At 43.1% G+C, this 22346-nt stretch overlaps 1 protein-coding gene across 2 annotated transcripts in view; it reads left to right on the top strand.

Moving 5' to 3' along the window:
• Window positions 1–21435, top strand: part of LOC109732149 (uncharacterized) — a 41405-nt gene extending 19970 nt beyond the window's left edge. For both annotated transcript variants that reach the window (XM_020291344.2, XM_020291343.2), the window contains exon 4: window positions 21074–21435. In XM_020291344.2, the coding sequence (XP_020146933.1) occupies window positions 21074–21238 (165 nt within the window). In that variant the 3' untranslated portion in view covers window positions 21239–21435. The remainder of the gene's footprint in view (window positions 1–21073) is intronic.
• The last annotated feature ends 911 nt before the right edge of the window (window positions 21436–22346 follow it).

Genomic DNA, 22346 nt, shown 5'->3' with positions numbered 1-22346 from the left:
GGTTACCTGATCCTAGTGCACCTTCTGGCGCTTCTCGCGTCCTGATTCCTCAGGATTCCTCGGGCGGGTCCGGCTTGGCGGTGCCTGTGGCCAAGGTTCCCGCCTCCATAGATTGTTTTCGGATCTCATAGTGATGCAACTCAGCTTCATCGATCTCTCTATTGGACTCCTCGACAACCTCATCGATGTGATCATTGAGTTCAATCATGGGCACCTTGTTACATTTTGTCGCGCTGGGTTTGGGGTGGTGTTCTCGGCCCATAACCAGTCCAGCTCTTCTGGCTAGGGGCCATCCAGTGTGTGGCTAGTGAAAGGATGTCCTGTATCGGCTGCCCATCTGCCCCATGGATGTTGCAACAAGTAAATAATCAACCATGGCTTGTGGTAATTGACAAAGATTACGATTGTGGGAGCAAATGCTTTATAGCTTTCTTTTGGGTGTCAAAGCTGGTGCAAATGCGTCACTGGGGAATTCCTCTACCTTTCCCTTGAACATACGAGACATCCTTTCCTTCATGGACTTCCCCTCAAAGAAGGCACCTCAGATGACACGGGTCGGGTGGTCTTCGCCAGTGAACTCAAACACTGGATGGGCCCGAGCTTGCAGCAATTGGAATCATCGTCTGAGGGCCACGTGCATGATGTGTTCGTGTGTCAGCCCTTGGTCATGTAGCTCGGCCACCTTGCGCGCCAGCTTCCCAACCGTCACGTACTCCTGTGGATAGTTCTTTGGGGTCCAGGAGTTGCACCTGAGTGGTGGGGTCGGGCTTAGTGGCGTGGTGATGCTAGACTGAGGTGGGTCTGGCAGTTTTACATCTAGGATGTAGAGACACTCCTCCCGCCACCTTATGTTTATCTCCACGAACTCCCCGGATTGTACTTGGAGTCTCCAACCCGACCGATGGTAGTCTCGCCGCATTCAGGTGACGTTTGTGTGTAGCTTGATGCATATTTTTTTGCCAGAAGTCGAAGTGTGGCTCACGACAAAGGAAAGCCCCCAACTATGTGATGTAGGGTAGAACCCTAGATGCCCGATCTTTCACGAAAGGAGCGGATTCCGCGAGGAACACAAAGAACACAAAGGGAAATCTCAAGGGAAACACGGGAGAAACACGGGAGAAATAACTCAAACCAACAAGATTTGGTCACACATATGCTAGATCCTCGAAACACAAAAGAGATACAAGATCCACGATCAACAAGGGATGATACAAGTGGCATGATCTTCTCCGTGAGGAGGTCTTGAGGGGTCTTCCCGTTAGGGGTCTTGAATCCACTTGGGGGATCTTCTTCGTAGAGGCCGTAAACTCCTAAGGAGAAGGGGATCAAGTGGATAGCAAAGCATCTCAATGAGCTACTACTTTGCTAACCCTAAAACGTAGGTAGGAGAAGAGTATATATAGTCTCGGGGCAAAAGGGTACACGGGCCTCAGCCCAAGTCAATGCGCACAGGTAGGGCCGGAAGTTCCGGGCGAGGCCGGAAGGTCCGGACGCCGGAGGTTCCGGGGAGGATCCGGACTAACCAGAGAGTTGGCACGGGAGAAGCTAGGCTGGCGTCTGGGGGCCGGAAGGTCCGGGCGGGCCGAGGTTCCTGGGGGCGGAAGGTCCGGGCCTTGTTCCGGGCTAACCAGAGAGTTGGCACACCCGGGCTGGTCCGCGTCGTCGGAGGCCGGAAGCTCCGGGTCGGCCGGAGGTTATGGGGGCCGGAAGTTCAGGGCTGGACAGAGAGTTGATGCATGTCTCTTCTTCTTTATCTCTCGGCTCCGTGGCTTGTGCGCTATACCTGATCACACATAGCGTCTCGGACTTAGGCAGTAGCCATGTCCTAGTCGAAGGAAAGGGGAACTCAAGTAGGAGTGATGTCACCTCGGATTGAATAGCACGAGCTCTTGCTCTTGTCACGGGTCCACTTGGAGCTTGGATAGTCGAGGTAGTGTCCATGGGGATGACCATGGGATGCTCCATCATCTCCCCCCCCCCTTGGGAAAGATCCGACCTCGGATCGAAATCCTGATCACCATGGTACGGGTAAAGATCTTTGACGTTGAATATGTCACTCACGGAGTACTTGTCGCGTGGGATGTCGATCTTGTAGGTGTTTTTTGTTGTATCATTCAAGCACCTTGAAGGGTCCATCAGCTCTTGGTAGAAGTTTGGACTTGCGTTCGTTGGGGAAGCGTTCCTTTTGAAGGTGTAGCCACACAAGATCTCCAATGTTGAATATCACGGGTTGCTTGTTGACGTTGAGCTTGGTCGCGAGTCGTTGTACTTGGCGCTCGATAGTGTGCCTTGTATCTTCATGCATCTTCTTGAGGTAGTTCACTCGGGCACTTGCGTCCATGTTGATGCGCTCTTGTAGTGGTAGAGGAAGAATGTCCAATGGGGACAACAGGTTGAAACCGTAGACGACCTCGAAGGGGGACTTTCCGGTAGTCGAATGTCTTGCGCGGTTGTAGGCGTACTCGGTGATGGGTAGACACTCCTCCCACTCCTCGATGTTCTTGTTGATCAACACGCGAAGTAGAGTGGAGAGTGTTCGGTTTGTCACCTCCGTTTGGCCGCCGGTTTGAGGATGGTATGCCGATGAGAACAAAACCTTGATTCTGAGCTTAACGCATAGAGTATTCCAAAAGTAGCTCAAAAACTTGACGTCACGGTCCAAGACAATAGTCTTTGGGACTCCATGGAGGTGTAAGATTTCTCTACAAAAAAGATTTGCAACATGTGAAGCATCGTCTATGTTGTTGCAAGGAATGAAATGAGCCATCTTAGAGAATCGGTCCACAACAACAAACACAGAATCTTTGCCGTTTCTAGTTCTAGGCAAACCAAGCACAAAATCCATGTTAATATCTTCCCATGGGTGATATGGAATAGGAAGTGGCATATAGAGACAATGGGATTGAGCGTTAGACTTAGCTTTGTGGCATGTAGAGCATCGGTTGGTGAAGCGTGAGACGTCGCGGAACATCTTGGGCCAAAAATAGTTCTTGGAGAGCGTAGCGAATGTCTTGTCGCGTGCAAAGTGTCCCATTAGTCCTCCTCCATGAGATTCTTGCAAAAACAACAAACGAAGGGAAGACTCGGAATACATAGTTTGTTAGCTCTCATAAGATAATCATCTTTGATGTAATATCGCTCCCAAGATGTATGCGTCAAACATTTAGCATATGGGATATCAAAAGTAGGATCATGTGCATACAAGTCTTTTATGTGCTCAAAGCCAATGATATTCAATTCAAGTTTGGTAACAAGCATGCATATGCGGGAAAGTGCATCCACCACAACATTTTCCTTACCTTTGATGTACTTGATGACATAAGGAAATGACTCAATGAACTCACTCCACTTAGCATGACGCTTATTCAACTTAGTTTGACCCAAACATGCAAGACTCTAGCGGAGGTAATGCTCCCAAACATGCAAGACTCTCACTAAAGCATATAGCTCTTTGTCATATATGGGATAATTGAGTTGCACTCTGGAAAGTTTTTCGCTAAAGTAAGCTATGGGGCGCCTCTCTTGCATTAACACACCTCCAATGCCATAACCGCTAGCATCGCAATGGATCTCAAAAGGTTTATCAAAGTTGGGCAAAGCAAGCAAAGGAGCTTGTGTTAGCAAATTCTTAAGCTCATTGAATGTGGCATCTTGAGATGGTCCACAAACAAAGGGAGCATTCTTCTTACTCAAAGCATGTAAAGGTAAAGCAAAGGTGCTAAAATCCTTCACAAATCTATGGTACAAACCGGCTAAACCAAGGAAACTTCACACTTGTTGCAAATTTGTTGGTTGGGGCCAAGTTTTAATAGCATTGATCTTAGATTCATCTACATGAACACCCTTAGAAGACACAACGAAACCCAGGAAAACAAGCTTATCAACACTAAAAAGGCATTTGTCCATATTAGCATAAAGGCGCTCTTTCCTAAGGGTTTGCAACACGGTTCTAGGATGGGTGACATGATCTTTAAGAGATTTGATAAAGACAAGGATATCGTCAAAATAGACCACAACAAATACGCCAATATAGGGTCGAAGGACAAAATGCATGAGTCGCATGAAAGTACCGCAGATAAACCCATAGGCATAACAAGCCATTCATATAAGCCAAATTTGGTCTCAAATGCGGTTTTCCATTCATCACCTTCTTGGATGCGTATTTGATAGTAGCCACTTTTAAGATCAATTTTAGAGAAAATTGTGGCTCCGCTAAGTTCATCTAGCATATCATCTAGGCGTGGAATGGGGTAACGATAACACACGGTAATAGCATTGATAGGACGACAATCGGAACACATGTGATATGTACCATGTTTCTTGGGAACAAGGATTACCGAGACGGCACAAGGGCTCAAGCTTTCACGTACATGGCCTTTGTTGATGAGTTGTTGTACTTGCCGTTGGATCTCCTTGGTTTCCTCGGGATTGACGCGGTAGGGAGCCTTGTTAGGAAGGGGTGCTCCGGGGATGAGGTCGATGCGGTGTCCGATGCCTCGTAGTGGAGGTAGACCCGGAGGTAGCTCGTCGTGGAAAACATCTTGGAATTCCTTCAATGGAGAAGATAACACTAAAGGGAGATTGTGAGAGTTGTTAGTTTTGGGTGCCTTGTCCTTGCACAAAAGGACATAGTGCATGCCACTTGATGGGTTCTCACACACTTCTCTCATCTCACTTTTGGTGGCAAATAGGACTAAGTTTTTCTTGTCGCTCATCGTGGAGGCACTCAATTTGGGCTTATGGCGCTCACTCTCTTTTTGGTGGTTCGCACTCTCACTATTTTCTCCATGATGGGTGGCTTTCTTGTCGGCGATCACTTGGCTAGGAGACATAGGTCATAGCACATACTCCTTTCCCTTCATCTTGAAGCTATAGTGATTTGTACGCCCGTTGTGGATGACGCCTCGGTCAAATTTCCATGGCCGTCCAAGAAGGAGGTGGCAAACGGACATCGGCACAACATCACAATCCAAAGTGTCTTCGTATTCTCCGATCTTGAAGGAACTTGCACCATATGCTCGACTTGGATAGTGCCGGAGTCACTTAGACATTGTACCTTGTAGGGGTGCGGGTGCTTCATCTTGACTAATTGGAGCTTGGAGCATATCTCTTCACTCGCCAAATTATGGAAACTCCCTCCATCGATGATGACCTTCACGGACCTTCCATTGATGCCGGCCTTGGTGTGGAAGATATGTCATCTTTGGTCTTCGTCTTGTTGATGTTGAAGTGTCAAGACCTTGGAGATAATGAGAGCGGGGCTCGAATCTTCGTCCCAAAAGACTTGATCATCTTCATCTTTGTTCACGCACTGGTGCATGGCCACTTGCTCAAGGGCTTCCAGCTCTCCTTCACTCATGGAGTCATATGTTCCGTCGTCATTGAGGATCATGGTGCGCTTGTTGGTACACTCAAAGGACTTGTGGCCTCGGCCGCCGCATGTGAAGCACTTGATGGAACTTGTCTTGACGGTGTCATCGGTTGGAGTAGATGATGATGAAGCTTTCGGCTTGAAGTTGCTTGTAGTAGGAGGACGACTTGAGGTTGTCGAAGTTTTCTTGGAACTTGACTTGTCGCTGTTGCTTTTATAGGGTGTTGGAGTCGTTGAAGCTTGGTTGTTGGAGAAGCTATAGGACTTGGAAGAGAACTTGGCATACCTGAAGTCATCTTGCACTTGCCGCTCCGCCTTGGTGGCTTGGTGCACTAGCTCGATGAGGTTGGAGTAAGGTTGGAAGTCGGCGATCTTCTTGATAGGATGATTGAGTCCATTCAATAAACGTGCCATGTTTTGCTCATCATCTTCCGTGGCATTGGCTCGTATCATGGCAATCTCCATTTCCTTATAGTACTCTTCAACACTCTTTGTTCCTTGCTTGAGGAGTTGGAGTTTCTTGAATAGGTCGTGGTTGTAGTAGGTTGGCACGAAATGTGCTCTCATGACATCCTTCATTTGTGCCCAAGTAGTGATTGGTGGTTCACCTCTTGCCACGGCGCTCAATGACTTGTTCCTACCATATGAGGACATAATCTTGGAACTCAAGGGATGCCATAGAGATCTTCTTGTCTTCCTCATAGTTGTGCAAACGGAAGATTTTGTCAACCTTCAATGCCCATGAAAGGTACTCTTCGGGATCATTGCTTCCGGTGAACTTGGGCATGGTGAACTTTAGCTTGCCGTAGCGTTTCTCTTCATTGTGTTGGGGTCGGGGATGATGATGACACCCTTGACGTGGAGTGTAATCAGCCTCATGTTGCTCTTGGAGTAGAGGATTCCCATTGTCTTGTTGCTCATGGTGAACTTGTGGTACTTGTCGAGCTTGTGGAACTTGTGGAGGAGCTTGAGGAACTTGATGGTGCAATCATGCTTGATAGTTCCTCTCTTGAATTTCCTCGTGAAGCGCTTCTTCTTGCTCATGAGTTTGTCGGTTGCGCGGCTACGTTGCGGCTTGTGTCTTGGAGGGCATGTTGCGCCTCAAGTGCTTGAGCTTCACACCATTGTTGTTGAAGATGTTGTGCCTCGGCATCTTCCTTGTCTTGGTGTTTCCGCGCTCGTTCTTCCTCTTGCTGGCATAGACATTGCCGTTCTTGTGCTTGCGCAAGAGTAGCTTGATTTTGACGATGTCGATGTTCTTGCGCTTGAAGTTGCTCTTGATGATCGGTGTCGTGTAGAGGATTGCGGTTTGCTTGACGATCTTGATGTGCGGCTCGTCGAAGAGTGTTCGATGTAGGAGTACTTGAGCCGGAGATGGTGTCATCGGAGTGTCTACTGGAGCGGCTCCGTCTTGAGTGGGACGAAGAGGTAGAAGAGCAGTTGACCAACAAGGCACGAATCTCGTCCATTCTTGCATTGCTCTCTTGTTTTTGTTCGTTGAGCTTGTTGTCAAAGTAGTCTCTTGTATGTTGCTCCAAGAGGCGTAAGTCGGTGGCGAGATGGTCGATGCCGTCGCTCCTTGCTTATTGTTCTTGATGCAAAGCTCATTGTGCACCAAAGAGGTGGCTCTTTGTGACGTAGGAAGACATGTCGTCGTCTTGCTCGATGAAGAGTGGGTTGGTAGAAGAACTTGGGCTATCCATCATTGCCAGCAAATATGTGAGTGGGAGAAGGGGAAGAACTTATACCAAATGTACCTTGACCAATGTTGAGGGTGGATCAAAGATCACTCAATGATGTAACAGGGAAATAGCACAATTGGTACCAATTCTTGTCGGTTCTCACACCTACACAAATAAAGCTTATAGTGGAGCTCGGTTAGGATGGTGGCACAAAATTGATGCAATTGTTAGTGATACTCAATAATGTTGGAGAAGATTCGCAAATTTGCAATGCAACAAGTATACTGATAGCAAGATATGGTACACGAAAAAACACACACGGATAGATAAATGGGGTCGTGCAACCAAGAAATGAGCCAAAATGTGGAATCCACGAAAATGCTCTTGTTGCACAACACTAGAGAGATGCTAGCACGATTGCACAATAGGCGGATACGAAACTTGTGCACAACCTATAAAGAAAAAATGCAATGACTTCTATCCCAAGTATGCTATATGTATGGTATTTCTATGATATGATCCAAGATGATCAAGTATGACAATCTTAATGTAGTGTGATGCTATGGTTCTTGCTTAAAAGCTCTTTGCTTATCTTTTCTATTTTGCTTAAAAGCTTGTTTGGCTTTTTTTTCTCTTTTGAGCTCTTTTCCATGCAAAATTTATGAACCAAGGTAGCAATTGTGTATATGCTATGACAACCTTGTGGCACAAGAGATGATATCAAGATATGGATACCAATGATGATATGATATATGCAACGAGATGATGATCACTAATGTGCACAAGTGACGTTGCCGGCAATACTCAAAGGCTAGTCTCGATGGGTAAGCGACGCAAAAGGAAGGGTAAGGGGTTATTAATGTAATGGAAATAATTACATGAAGTGTCGTCGAGGTTACCGTTCTTGCTTACGGTTGAGAGTGTAAAAATGATGTGATTGTTCTCGATGTCATAGTGCACGGTCTTCAGTACGTTGGCGAAGATGTTGCTGCACGGTAGTTGGAGTTGTCGAAGTAGCGAAAGTCATCGAAGATGCGCAGACTTTCTGTCTAGGCCAGAAGTTCCGGGCAAGCAGAAGGTCCGGGGTCCGGAGGTTCCCGGTGTGGCCGGAAGGTCTGGGGGTCGCGATTCTGCAAGAACAGGGAATTGGGGATCGTGGATCCGGGCGGAAAAACTTCGGGAAAAACCCAAATCCGAGGGTGAAAAGAAAATTTTTAGGTGGATGGAAGGGTGGGGAAGCTAGATCTACGTGCCACACACGAAATCCACGAAGCAAATCCAAGAAAACTTCATCACACCAACAAATCACAAAAAGATTGGGAGGGCTATGTTTGTGGGGATTTTCTAAATTGGGACGAATCACAACAAAATTAGGCTAGAAAACAAAGAAGGAGGCTCCAAAATCATGATCAACGTGGCTCATGATACCAAGATGATGTAAGGTATAACCCTAGATGCCCGGTCTTTCATGAAAGGAGTGGATTCCACGAGGAACACGAAGAACACAAAGGGAAATCTCAAGGGAAACACGGGAGAAATCACTCAAACCAACAAGATTCGGTCATACATATGCTAGATCCTCGAAACACAAAATAGATACAAGATCCACGATCAATAAGGGATGATACAAGTGGTACGATCTTCTCTGTGAGGAGGTCTTGAGGGGTCTTCCCGTTAGGGGTCTTGAATCCACTTGGGGGATCTTCTCCGTAGAGGCCGTGAACTCCTAAGGAGAAGGGGATCAAGTGGAGAGAAAAGCTTCTCAATGAGATACTACTTTGTTTACACTAAAACGTAGGTAGGAGAAGAGTATATATATTCTCGGGGCGAAAGGGTACACGGGCCTCGGCCCAAGTCATTGCGTGCAGTAGGGCCGGAAGTTTTGGGTGAGGCCGGAATGTCCGGGCGCTGGAGGTTCCGGGCCAGGTTCTAGGGAGGGTCCAGAGAGTTGGCATGGGAGAAGCTGGGCTGGCGTCCGGGGGCCGGAAGGTCCGGGCCAGGTTCTGGGCTAACCAGAGAGTTGGCACGCCCGGGCTGGTCCGGGTCATCGAGGCTAGACGCTCTCGGTCGGCCGGAGGTTCCGGGGGCCGGAAGTTCCGGGGTGGACAGAGAGTTGACGCCCGTCTCTCCTTCTTTAGCTCTCGGCTCCGTGGCTTGTGTGCTATACCTGATCACACATAGCGTCTCGGACTTAGGAAGTAACCATGTCTCTGTCGAAGGAAAGGGGAACTCAAGTAGGAGTGATGTCATCTCGGATTGAATAGTACGAGCTCCTGCTCTTGTCATGGGTCCACTTGGAGCTTGGATAGTCGAGGTCGTGTCCGTGGGGATGACCATGGGATGCTCCGCATCACTATGGGGGAAGGTGGTGGAGTTAAAGACCACAGAAATGAAGAAGACCCTTGAAGAAGGGGTGGATGGGAAATGCTAGCCCACGGAGCAGGAAGAGGACGAAGCATACCCGCTCGCTGGCCTCCGAGTTGGGCTGGGCCACTGTGTTGGACCAAGCATTGCCTTCCTCGGCGGTCAGCGGGGCACGAGAAAAAACTACTTCCGACACTGACAAACATCCTGTATCGGAGAGCCGGTCCAGTTGCTCCTGCACGACATTGAAGGGCTTCTACTTCCCTTTGGTCAAGTAAGCGACTCTCTCCTTTGCAGGATCCACGGCAGAGGCTTTGCCGATGTTGGCTGGCTAGCCTTCCGTAGGCGGCATTCCCCGGCCATGAATCTATTGGTGGTAGTTGTGTGCATGGAGAGCAGCTCAAAAGTTGAGGAGAAATGGAGTGATTGGGTGTTTGACAGTGAGAGCGTGAGGAAGAAGATTGCAGGGGGGAATGGCGCAAAAAATTTATCCTAGTATGCCTTGGCCCTTATATAGTGAGTGAGGGAGATGAAATAGTTGCAGGCTATCCTACCGCATGGCGCATAATCCCCATGTGTCCCTCTCCCCGATGACGACATTAATTATGCGGAGGATCAAGGCATTGTCAATAAGACTTGAGAATCAGAGCGCTGATGGGACATGACATGGGTGGGGCCCATGCCTGTTCCCGCACACCACCTTGATCGTCAAAAGAGTGATGACATGTGATCTTGTGGGGCTGCTCAATAAGAGCAGTATGGCATGTCATAACTATTCGGTTAGTTGTTGAGCGAACGGCACAGGAACTTGGCCCACCAAGCGGTAGGGTGCGCAGGAAACCTTTCTTGTTCACAGATTGGTCAGCACCTTACACATTTTCAAGACCAAAGTGGTTTTCATCACCTCTGGAGAAGCTTGGCAGGAGGCCGGGTACGTGACAATACTGATTGGGGACGTTCCATCGAACCTGTTTTAAGACGATGATCGAAGACGACGTACAAGGTGAATGACCGGAAGTGCAACCAGGCTTGAAGACCGGTTCATGGCTTGTCGTTGGTGTCCTGGGCAAAGGGGTACTCGCCACGTCAGTTCCTGACCTGGTGAGCCAAGCTATGCCACCCTAGGTTGGTTCTTTCCTGGGTCACTTTTCGCAACCTATAGCCGATTACGTGGAGATTCCAGAAGACATGGAGTACAATCCTACGATGGAGCCATGGAGACTCTACCTCCACCAACATAACCGACCTAGTTTTGTAAACCCTAGGACCCCGCATTGTGTATATAAGAGGGTGGTCAGGATCAATGTAGATCAGATTTAATCCCTTAGTACTTTACATGTACTTGTATACACTCCAACGCAACAAAACTGAATTAGAAAGTTGGATATTATCTCCTTTGGAGAGCTTGAACCTGGGTAAATCTTGCCTCTTATTACCATCGTGACAAATCGCCTAGCTAGGACACCCTACCAAGGGAGTTGCCGAATTTAGCTCTGACACACCCCACTTCCTCTGCTACTCAAAGATGTCACAAGACTCCACATTATCTACCATATTGGTTAGGACATCCATGACCAGTTGGTAAAAAGGTGTCAAAAGAGGGCCGCCTTGCCACAATCCCCGAACCTACCATATGCACCTATCGGAATGCCCATTTATCAGGACTAGTTCTCACCGATGATAGAGATAGAGCAGCCCACACATGCCATTGACGGACAAATCCTATTTTCTCCAGAACTTGAAGAAAAAATGGCATAGAAACCGATAGCTATATGTAGTTCTAGGAATATCAAAGACGTTTTGCGGTTGTGGAAAGATCTGCAGATTGACTGGCGAGCATGAAGTAGTATTTAATTGCCCCACCCCAGATGAATACTCTTTGATATTTAGCAACTAACTGGTCAAGGTTGAGGGTCATGAACACCAAAATCCTTCATAAATATTTTTCCAACCTAAGAACAAGACTAATAGGCCTAGAATCACAATAGTCCACTACCCCATCTTGGTTTGGCTGTAGGGATGTCAAATCTTGGTTAAGCACATGGAAATTTCCATCATACATACACGTAATATCATTAATTGCCACCATTATATCCATTTTGACGATCAACCAGTAGGTATGAAAAAAATGAGTAGAGAAACCCGTTTGGTACTAGAACTTTGTCGGGGGCTCTTGATCAAGCGCCAAATTTCATCTTCTTTAAATTCCATTTCGAGTGAAGAGAGATCAACGACCGGCAAATAAAACACATAAAATTAATGGTCTTCAACTTCTCCCTGGGCCTACCAACAAGATTCACAATGCACATGTCTGTGTGCCCCTCTATGTAACATTATCTTCTTCACCAAGTGGTGGCAGCAACACAAGGTTACTTCGGATAGGTGGCACTCCTCAAGTATCGATTCTCCACTTTGCGAGGGGGTAACCTTGGTCTAAAGCTTTAATGGTTGCTTGTAGCAATGGTGGTATTTACACACTGTCTCCTTGCTATTGGCACATAGGAATGAGAACTCGGGATCTCAGCTTTAGTGATTGAATCTAACAATGACGACACTGCGCATTATTTCCTTCTTGGAGGTTTTGCTTCCAGAGAACCTTTCTCATAGTTTGCATGTCATCAAGGATGGTGGATTGTGTAATTGGTCACATAGAATTTTATTATTGATCCTTTCTCTTTTCTGTATATTAGTGTACACATTCTCAAAGTCTCAAAGTAGGTCATAATATTTTTAACATTGCAAATGCCTAGTGTAATTGTAATCATCTTGATATTAATATATGAGACTTTGTTGAAAAACAAGAATATTTCCAACTGTACAATTCAACATAGTTTGGTAAATTGTGTCTCATTATTGTTCTTGTAATCATTAATTGAGCAGTAGGGGCTAAACACAATTTTGGTCTAATGTTAATTCCAAATAAGATAACTCGTTGTTGTCGAGACCATGCATTCGGCTCACAAGTCGCATGATGGTTCCAATTAGGAGCTAGTCACTAAGCTAAAGCATAACTTATTTTGTGTAAGTTAGGTTTCTCAACTAAGCATGATGATTGTTGTTGGAAACCATACAAATCACTATTATTAGGGAAATGCAAGAAGGATGTCATGCTATGTTTGAAATTAGTTCACCCTCTTATGATGGGGGTTCTCCTATGTGAATGTACTATATATCTTGCACTATAAACATTTGTGTAAACAATTTTATATGAACATGTGAACACCTCACGAAATCCAAACATAATTGCTATCAACATGGTATAGATTATTGTTGAAGTCTGCAATGGCACAATATCTGTACATTGTCCATACACTAAGGATGCACACAGCCAAAAAGGGATCAAAATAAGAATAGCACAAGAAAAAAAAATCCGGCAGGAGCAATGACACAAAACAACCAAACCATCAGCAACATCTCCATCACAATTAACAACACATAAACTATAAAAGAATTCTCAGACAACAACACCTTCAGGAAAGGTATGACTGGTAATCCCCAAGTGCAAGGAATCATCGTAGCAATTTCCAAAGGTGGAAGTGATAAGTATTTAGTGTCGAACCCACAAGGAGCTAAAGGTAAGATCAATATTCTCTCAAGTCTTATCTGCCACTAATACGAGTCTACGTACACCGAACGTTTGCTTCCTTCTAGAAACGAGAAATACAACTACGTTGTGGATATGAAGAGGATAGTTGTGCATGATAACGAAGAACTAAAATATAAAATAGGTGTTGTTAACATAAAGTTAGAATATATTACTATATATTATAAATAGCGAGTGTGGAATAATGATGGATCGGTGTGCAGAATTATCGTAGGCAATTGTTAACAAGATTGATAATCATTATTGCAATTTAATATGAGGGAGAGGCATAGGCTAACATACTTTCTCTACTTGGATCATATGCACTTATGATTGGAACTCTAGCAAGCAACTGCAACTACTAAAGATCATTAAGGTAAAGCCCAACCATAGCATTAAAGTATCAAGTCCCCTTTATCACATACGCAACAACCCCCTTACTCGGGTTTAAGCTTCTGTCACTCTAGCAACCCACTATAAGCGAATCATGAACGTATGGCAACACCCTACAGCGGGAATCCTTCATGTGTGCGCGGCACGGAAGGCACCATAACACAGCACCAATATAAAACATACAACTCAAACAAATATAGATCATCAATCAACTGAAAAGGAAAAAGAAATCTACTCAACAATCATAGGATGGCAACACATCATTGGATCATAATATGTGGCATAAAGCACCATGTTCAAGTAGGGGATTACAGCGGGTGCGTGAGAGTGGACCGTTTAAAAGAGATGAGGAAGGTAATGAAGATGGTGATGTTGATGAAGATGATCACCACGGCGATGGTTCCCACGGCGGCACAACGGCGACACCGAGAGAGAGGGGGAGAGAGTCTCCCCCTTGTGCTTCCTCCTTCAAGGCATCCCCCCTAGATGGGGATAGGTTCTCCATCTGGTCCTTGGCCTCCATGGTGATGATGGCCCCCTCCAGCTTCCTCCTCCATGGCCTCCGGTGATGATGGCCCCTCCGGCAGGGTGCCCGAGAGGGGCTAGATTGATTTTGCGTGGCAATAGAGGCTTGCAGCGGCGGAACTTCCGATCTAGGGTTCTTTTCGAAGGTTTGGGTATTTATAAGAATTTTTGGCGTCGGTCTCACGTCAAGGGGGTGCCTGAGGGGCCCACAAGCCCAGAGCACCCCCTAGGGGGTAGGGCACGCCTAGAGGGCTTGTGGATGTCCAGTTCTTGGCCTAGCTCTTGTGCTTCGGGGGTCTCTTTTGGTCCGTAAAAAATCTCCGTAAATTTGCAGCCCATTCCGAGAACTTTTATTTCTGCACAAAAAACGACACCACGGTAGTTCTGCTGAAAACAACGTCAGTCCGGGTTAGTTCTAATTAAACCATACCAAAACCATATAAAATTGTTGTAAACATGGCATGAATACTTCATAAATTATAGATATGTTCGAGACATATCATCATCCCCATGCTTAATTCCTGCTCGTCCTCGAGTAGGTAAATGATAAAAGAAATAATTTATGAAGTGTGAATGCTAGCATAGTGCATAAATTTGATCAATGATAGTTCCAAACACGTTTTCTAGCATCATTATATATCATAAATAGTAGCTCATCTCATAAAACTTCTCGTGATCAAGTAACAAGCTATTCACATGTTAAAGTATAGACCATAAAGTTTCTTGAAAACTAACAAACTATGCTTTCAGTCACCAAACAATTGCAATTCATCTTATTTTCAGGAAGGGTCTATGTAAGAACTTTGATTAAGCAGATTCCAAATACTCAACTATCATATAGTCTTCCATGATTGCTAACACTCAAAGCATACTTTTAGAACAAACAGCATCCATCGAACACAGAGAAAGATATGGACTTAATGTTTCGCCTCTGAACTTATTTATCATATAGGTAATTGTGAAAAATAATAATTCATGATCAAATATATTTGAATGGCCATATATGCTTGGATGTTTTCCCACCACATGATGCTTTCCAACTAAAAAATAAATGAGGTTGAACTAAGAAGGAATACTATTGACTCTTGCATAAAAAGTAAATACATGAAAGTAAAAGATAGGCCCTTCACAAAGGGAAGCAGAGCTTGTCATGCGCTTTTAAGTTTTGAATGTGCAAACCCTTAATTCAAAGGAACGTCATGTTGTATTGCCCTTTGTGATAGCAAACTTTATTATGCAGTCCGTCGCTTTTATTTCTTTAACAACACAAGTTCGTACAACGCTTATTTTCCCTTACAATAAAAGGTCATACATATTTAGGAGCAATCTCTATTGCTTTTTGCACCGATGACAACTTACTTGAAGGATCTTATTCGCTCCATAGGTAGATATGGTGGACACTCATGGCAAGAAACTGGGTTTAAGGGTTTTGGATGCATAAGTATTATCTCCACTTAGTACAATTTTTTGGCTTGCAAAAGATGCTAAGCAAGCACCACATGTTGGAGGATCCATAACAATATAACTTTTATACAAATATACCCAAACATAACTCATTACGTTTTCTTCCTTGTCAAACTTCAACTAATTTGCTCAAGTTTGAAAATAATTATTGGGGCTCACAATCATAGAAGATGTCCAAGATAGTATAATTATATATGAAATCTCTCTTCCTTCAATATTCTTTCATGAATTGTTCAAGTGACCAATGCGGTGTTTGCTAACTTTCAATAAATTTTACCACCAATACTTCTTATATGTGAAGTCATTACTCCCCATGGGATAAGCATATACAACATATATAATTTCATATTTATGATATTCAATTCATTCAACCATTTACTCATAGGATATAAGTGAACCACGAGAGTAAATGACAAAACTACTCCAAAAAGATATAAGTGAAGATCAATGTGTAGTCAAGTAGTTAAATAGCCATGTGAGGACTCCCTCTCATTAAAGATTTCAGATCCAAAGATTTTATTCAAACATATAGTAAAATGAAAATACGCTCCAAGCAAAACACATATCATGTGACAAATAAAAATATAGCTCCGAGTAAGGTATACCGATAGTTTTGAAGACGAAAGACGAGATGCCTTCCGAGGCATCCCAAGCTTAGTTGATTTTATCTTCCTTGAATTTTATCTTGGGGTGCCTTGGGAATCCCCAAGCTTAGGGTCTTGTCACTCCTTATTCTCCTCATATCGATATCTCACCCAAAACTTGAAAACATCAATCGAAGAAAACAATAACGAAACTTTGTGAGATGGGTTAGTATGATAAAAAAATCATTCACTTGGGTAATGTCAAAGACAAGATTCATAATTGTTTCCACATAATTCCTACTGTACTCTATAATTTCCACAATTATATTAAGCAATATAAGCCATAGAAACTATAAAACAAGCAAACTATGCATTAAGGGCAAAATCTGTCAAAAACAGAACAGTCTATAATGATCTGAATACTAGCCAAACTTCTATTACTCCAAAAATTCTGAAAACTTAGGACAACCTAGGAAATTTGTATTTCAATCTTGTGTAAAAAATGCAGATCAAAAGCACACTTCTATGATTTTTTAAAATTCTGGCAATGAGCGCAAAATTTTATGTTTTTGCACAGAATCAAGTCAACTATCACCATAGATCATCCCAAAGGTCTTACTTGGCACTTTATTGAAAAAAACTATAAAACATGATTACTACAGTAGAATAATCATTATAACACACAAAAAAAATAGGTGTAAATATTGGGTTGTCTTCCAACAAACACTTTTCTTTAATGCCTTTTTAGCTAGGCATGATATTTTAATGATACTCTTCCAAGACCAATTCCGATGATAATTCTATTCATACTCTAAAAGATATAAGTGAAGTTCATAGAGCATTCTACAATCAATATAGATTGACCAATATCCAAGCTCAAAATATATAAGTGAAGCACACGAAGCATTTTATAAAACCATACTTAAAAGATTTAAGTGAAGCACAAAGAGCATTCTATAACGCCTTACTAAAAAATTTAAGTGAAGCACATGAAAAATTCTATACATCAATTAAGGACTATCTCATACTAGCATGGTGCATAAAGGAAAAGAAAAAAAACAAACACTAAAGACGCATATCATGTGAACAAAACAAAAACCGAGAGATACCAATAATTGTTGAAGAAGAAAGATGGGATGTCAACCGGGGCATCCCCAATCTTAGATGCTTGAGTATCCCTGAAATATTTACTTGGGGTGCGTTGGGAGTCCCCAAGCTTGAAGTCTTACCTCTCCTTATTCCTCTTATATCAATAACTCCTCGATCTTCGAACACTTCATCCACACAAAACTTAACGAAAAACCCTTGTGAGATCCGTTAGTATCATAAAGCAAATCACTACCTTTAGGTACTGCTGTAAACTCATTCCAATTTCATATTAGCATTATATCTACTTTATTCCAACTTCACCATGGTTCATACCCCCCGATACAACCCATAGATTAATCAAAATAAGTGAACAACACATAGAAAACAGAATCTGTCAAAAACATGACAGTCTATAGCAATCTGGAAACTTCGTAGACTTATGTAGTTCCAAAAATTTGGAAAAATTAGGACGAAATAAAAAAATTGTATAGCAGTACTGTGTAAAAATTTCAGAAACTTTTGAGGTTCCAGTAAAAAATGTAAATTCACGCACTATAGCCAAAGTTTCTGTTTTTGCACCGCACATAGCAAATAAGCAATCTAATCATCCTAGAGCCAAAACTTGACACATTATTTTTTAATACAATGGATATATACAAGGGGATAATGATGTTTGAGAAAATTCCATGAAAAATTCTACATTGTTTCCATGAGCATGAACACAAGTGTTCATGGTCGACCCTCGCTTCTCCAATGCATAACCTTCCAATCACTTCTCTTTTTAAAAAAGTTTTTAGGCATAAGAGGCAAGTAATTTTTTTTGTATTTTGCATTCTTTAAAAAATTGTTTGTTTCACCCACAACTAAAGAAAAAAAAACAAAATGGAAAACAAAATCTACTTAGTGAAGAAAGCAAACAAGCACACACAAGAATATCAACCCCACGCTATTGTTCCCTGGCAACGACGCCAGAAAAGAGCTTGATAATCCCCAAGTGCAAGGAATCATCGTAGCAATTTCCAAAGGTGGAAGTGACAAGTATGGAGTGTCGAGCCCACAAGGAGATAAAGGTAAGATCAGTATTCTCTCAAGTCCTATCTGCCACTAATACGACTCTACGTGCACCGAACGTTTGCTTCCATCTAGAAACGAGAAATAAAACTACGTTGTGGGTATGAAGAGGATAGATTTGCATGATAACGAAGAACTAAAATATAAAAATAGGTGATGTTAACATAAATTTAGAATATATTACTATATATTATAAATAGCTAGTGTGGAATAATGATGGATCGGTGTGCGGAATTATCCTAGGCAATTGTTAACAAGATCGGTAATCTTTATTGCAATTTTATACGAGGGAGAGGCATAAGCTAACATACTTTCTCTACTTGGATCATATGCACTTATGATTGGAACTCTAGGAAGCATCCGCAACTACTAAAGATTATTAAGGTAAAACCCAACCATAGCATTAAAGTATCAAGTCCCCTTTATCCCATACGCAACGACCCCCTTACTCGGGTATAAGCTTCTGTCACTCTAGCAACCCACTATAAGCAAATCATAAACGTATTGCAACACCCTACAGCGGGAATTCTTCACGTGTGCGTGGCACGGAAGGCACCATAGGACATCACCAAAATAAAACATACAACTCAAACCAATCTAGATCATCAATCAACCCAAAAGACAAAAGAAATCAACTCAAAACATCATAGGATGGCAACAAATCATTGGATCATAATATGTTGCATAAAGCACCATGTTCAAGTAGGGGATTACAGTGGGTGCGGGAGAGTGGACCGCTTAAAAGAGATGAGGAAGGTGATGAAGATGGTGATGTTGATGAAGACGATCACTGCGGCGATGGTTCCCCTAGCGGCACTCCAGCGACACCGAGAGAGAGCGGAAGAGAGTCTCCCCCTTGTTCTTCCTCCTTCATGGCCTCCCCCTAAATGGGGATAGGTTCTTCCTCTGGTCCTTGGCCTCCATGGTGATGATGGCCCCCTCCGGCTTCCTCCTCCATGGCCTCCGGTGATGATGGCCCACTCCGGTAGGGTGCTAGAGAGGGCCTAGATTGATTTTTTGTGGCTACAGAAGCTTGCAGCGGCGGAACTTTCGATCTAGGTTCTTTTCGAAGGTTTGGGTATTTATAAGAATTTTTGGCATTGGTCTCACATCAAGGGGGGGTGCTCGAGGGGCCCACAAGCCCGGGGCACCCTCCCTAGGGGGTAGGGCGCGCCTAGAGGGCTTGCGGACTCCTCATCCACTTCCTAGCCTAGCTCTTGTGCTTCGGGGGTCTCTTTTAGTCCATAAAATATCACAGTAAATTTTCAGCCCATTCCGATAACTTTTATTTCTGCACAAAAAACGACACCACGGTAGTTCTGCTGAAAACAACGTCAGTCGAAAATCATATAAAATTGTTGTAAACATGGCATGAATACTTCATAAATTATAGATATGTTGGAGACGTATCAATGGCACGCAAGCACCGTCGTTATTGGATCAATAGTGAACCATGGAAGAAATACAGAAGATTAGATGGATGTATTCATCTTAACAAACACACGTAAATCACAAAATAGTATTGTCCTCGTGCTTCTATCAATTGTATGTTTCCACCTTGTTTGTTAAGATTTACCTTTTTTGCACGCCAACTCAAAAGAAAAGTGCATCTATAATTAAGCGTTTTCTGGGAACGCAATCACAACTGGAGGAAGCTATGAATGCGTCACTACAAAATAATTATTGTATTTTATAATCATTACTCCCTTCTCATTTATGCCAAACATTTGGTTGTGATGAACTTTGCTAGACATTGTTTTTTTTTCTTTATTGCACATGTTTCTAGCTACTCTTTTAATCACATTTAGGGTATAACATCGAGGTTTATAAACCAGTTGTTGATTGTTCAACTTTGTACTCTAGTATTTGAGTCCATAAATTTAGAAACATGAAACTTCAAATGCATTAATACAACATAAATATCGGTCGGCACATTTTTAGTTCAAACTACAGTTAGAATATCAACAGAGTGCATTGGGACCTTCATTTTCAAGCAATAGAAAATCATTAGAAGTGTAATTACATCGAACTACTTTCGATGGAAATAAAAAATTTATCACCATTTTCATTTTGGCATATTTTAAAATTTGGTTGGAAGCATGTCAAGACATTTTTATTTGGAAACATAGTGAGACATAGACACAAACAACACACACATACACACACAAGCAAACAAACAAAAACACACATAGACCAACATACATGCTCATCCCTACGAACGCACAACGCACCTCTATGAGAATATATGAAACACCGCATCAATAGATATTGAGATTGATGAAGGCACGACATGCACCTCCTTGTTGAGGGACTAGTCATACCATTGAAAGAAGAGTGTCGGGAAGTCTGAATAAATAAGGAAATATGCAAGTAGACAAACCAAGTCTAGAACTTAAATAAGTGTAATGTGTGGCCAACCACGCCAAGTCTAGAATATAAAGAAGGGTAAGCTAATTTACCAAAAGGAACCTAATCATTTAAATGTCCCAACCTTTTCAAGTTCTCTTACAAACATGGGGGGGGAGGTAATCCAAATATGCATTATCACGTTGTCGATTAATGTGAAGGATCATTTTAAGAATTGGTGTCACATCTTTCAGGTATATGTTTGTTTTTTCAACCACTTGGACCAGTTAGTGGAAACTAATATCACGGCCGCTACTAGATAAAAAATTGTAGTGTAGGAAATAAATCAATCACCCTTTCAGATTTTTGGCATCCCACCATCTACATAACTAAACTGGAAAGATTTGTTTGATCGAAATTTTGCGGCATCATAAGTAAAGAGTTCATTCGTTAAAGAAAATCTCATGAGTCATGATAAAAATTCTAATTTGTAAAATTTCTTGGGCGTAAATGATACTTTACCTTGCTGCTTAAACAAGTGTAACATAGTGGCATCCCCGCAAATCCACATTGACATGAACTATCTCTATATCAAATGCAGTTAGAGATTACTTGTCGAGGTCACAACCTTCTCCCGGTGATGACATTGCGGCACGTGCGAGACACTATTTGGCGGCCCCCACCAGCAGAGGATGCAGAAATTTTGCGAGTCCCTGGCTCGCCCAGCACGAACCAGGTCATGACATTGCATTATGGCAGGAGATAACACTTGAAGAATGGAACACATATAGACGCAACTACCTTTTTCATACTGTAATTACTTTTTCACTAACCGCAGCCACTGATACCCTCTTTTCCCCATTTCCTAACACCTAATCTTCACTAAGATTTTTAGCATCCCATTTTTTTCACTAACCCCCAATTGTAAGTGTACTTGAGAAATATGAGAAATGATTTATTTCTTATTTATTTAACTAAAATATATTAAATTTGTTCCCATGCTCTACATTTGTTCAGAAAACGGAAGTTTCATAGCATCAGATGGTCTTTCAAGGTTTTAACAACATATTTTCAACAGAACACAAATAAAAGGAAAGATTGAAAGATAAGGAAGGCACAATATCCAACACGACTGCAATGTAGCACAATGGAGAGATCATGAAGCAGCATCTTGTAGTATTCAAAATCAATGAAAGATATTGAAAAGAGAAAGTAGGAAGTCAACATCATGGAGAAAGAAGTGCCAACTATTACTACCAAGTGAATACACAGTTCAGAGCCATACAACCAAGCATACAGAGTATGACATGTGCTTTAGTACACCCTCTTTTAAAAGGTTTAAAACTTCGATGTAGATGAGTGGTTGAGATTAAAACTTACCTCTTGACAAAAATAGTATGATACTCTTTTATAAAGGTGGCATTGTAGTGTTTATTCCACGGGTAAATCTATGGCCCAACTATATACGTTCTCTTCATCTCTTACATACACAATAACCTCCGTCTTAAAAATTGAGCCGTCCGGTCCGAACTCGCACGACCATTGGATGCACCCTTCCCTGATTTTCCTTTAGTCATGTAGTTGCACACTCCCAATCCCTCCCATAACCGCATCTCCACTCCGCCTTGCACACAATGCACACCACTATGCGAGCTCGTCGCACCATGCGGTTTGCTCATATCATCCCCCAAGGCCGCACTAGTAACACCACCCAACAGCGAGCTCACGCAGGTCCATCGCCCTAGTTGCAGCATGTTGTCCAACTTATCTTGTCCTCCCAATGCTAGTCGCAACATGGGCCGACCCCAGTGGCAGCGTCCCTTGTGACGCCCGGATAGTTAAGCTACAGTAAACCTCTGCTAATGAGGCCACGT

This window comes from Aegilops tauschii, chromosome 5 (genome assembly GCF_002575655.3).
Source record: "Aegilops tauschii subsp. strangulata cultivar AL8/78 chromosome 5, Aet v6.0, whole genome shotgun sequence".
Lineage (NCBI taxonomy): Eukaryota > Viridiplantae > Streptophyta > Magnoliopsida > Poales > Poaceae > Aegilops > Aegilops tauschii.
The sequence above is the reverse complement of the archived record's forward strand: the minus strand, read 5'-3'. Positions and strand labels throughout refer to the sequence as shown.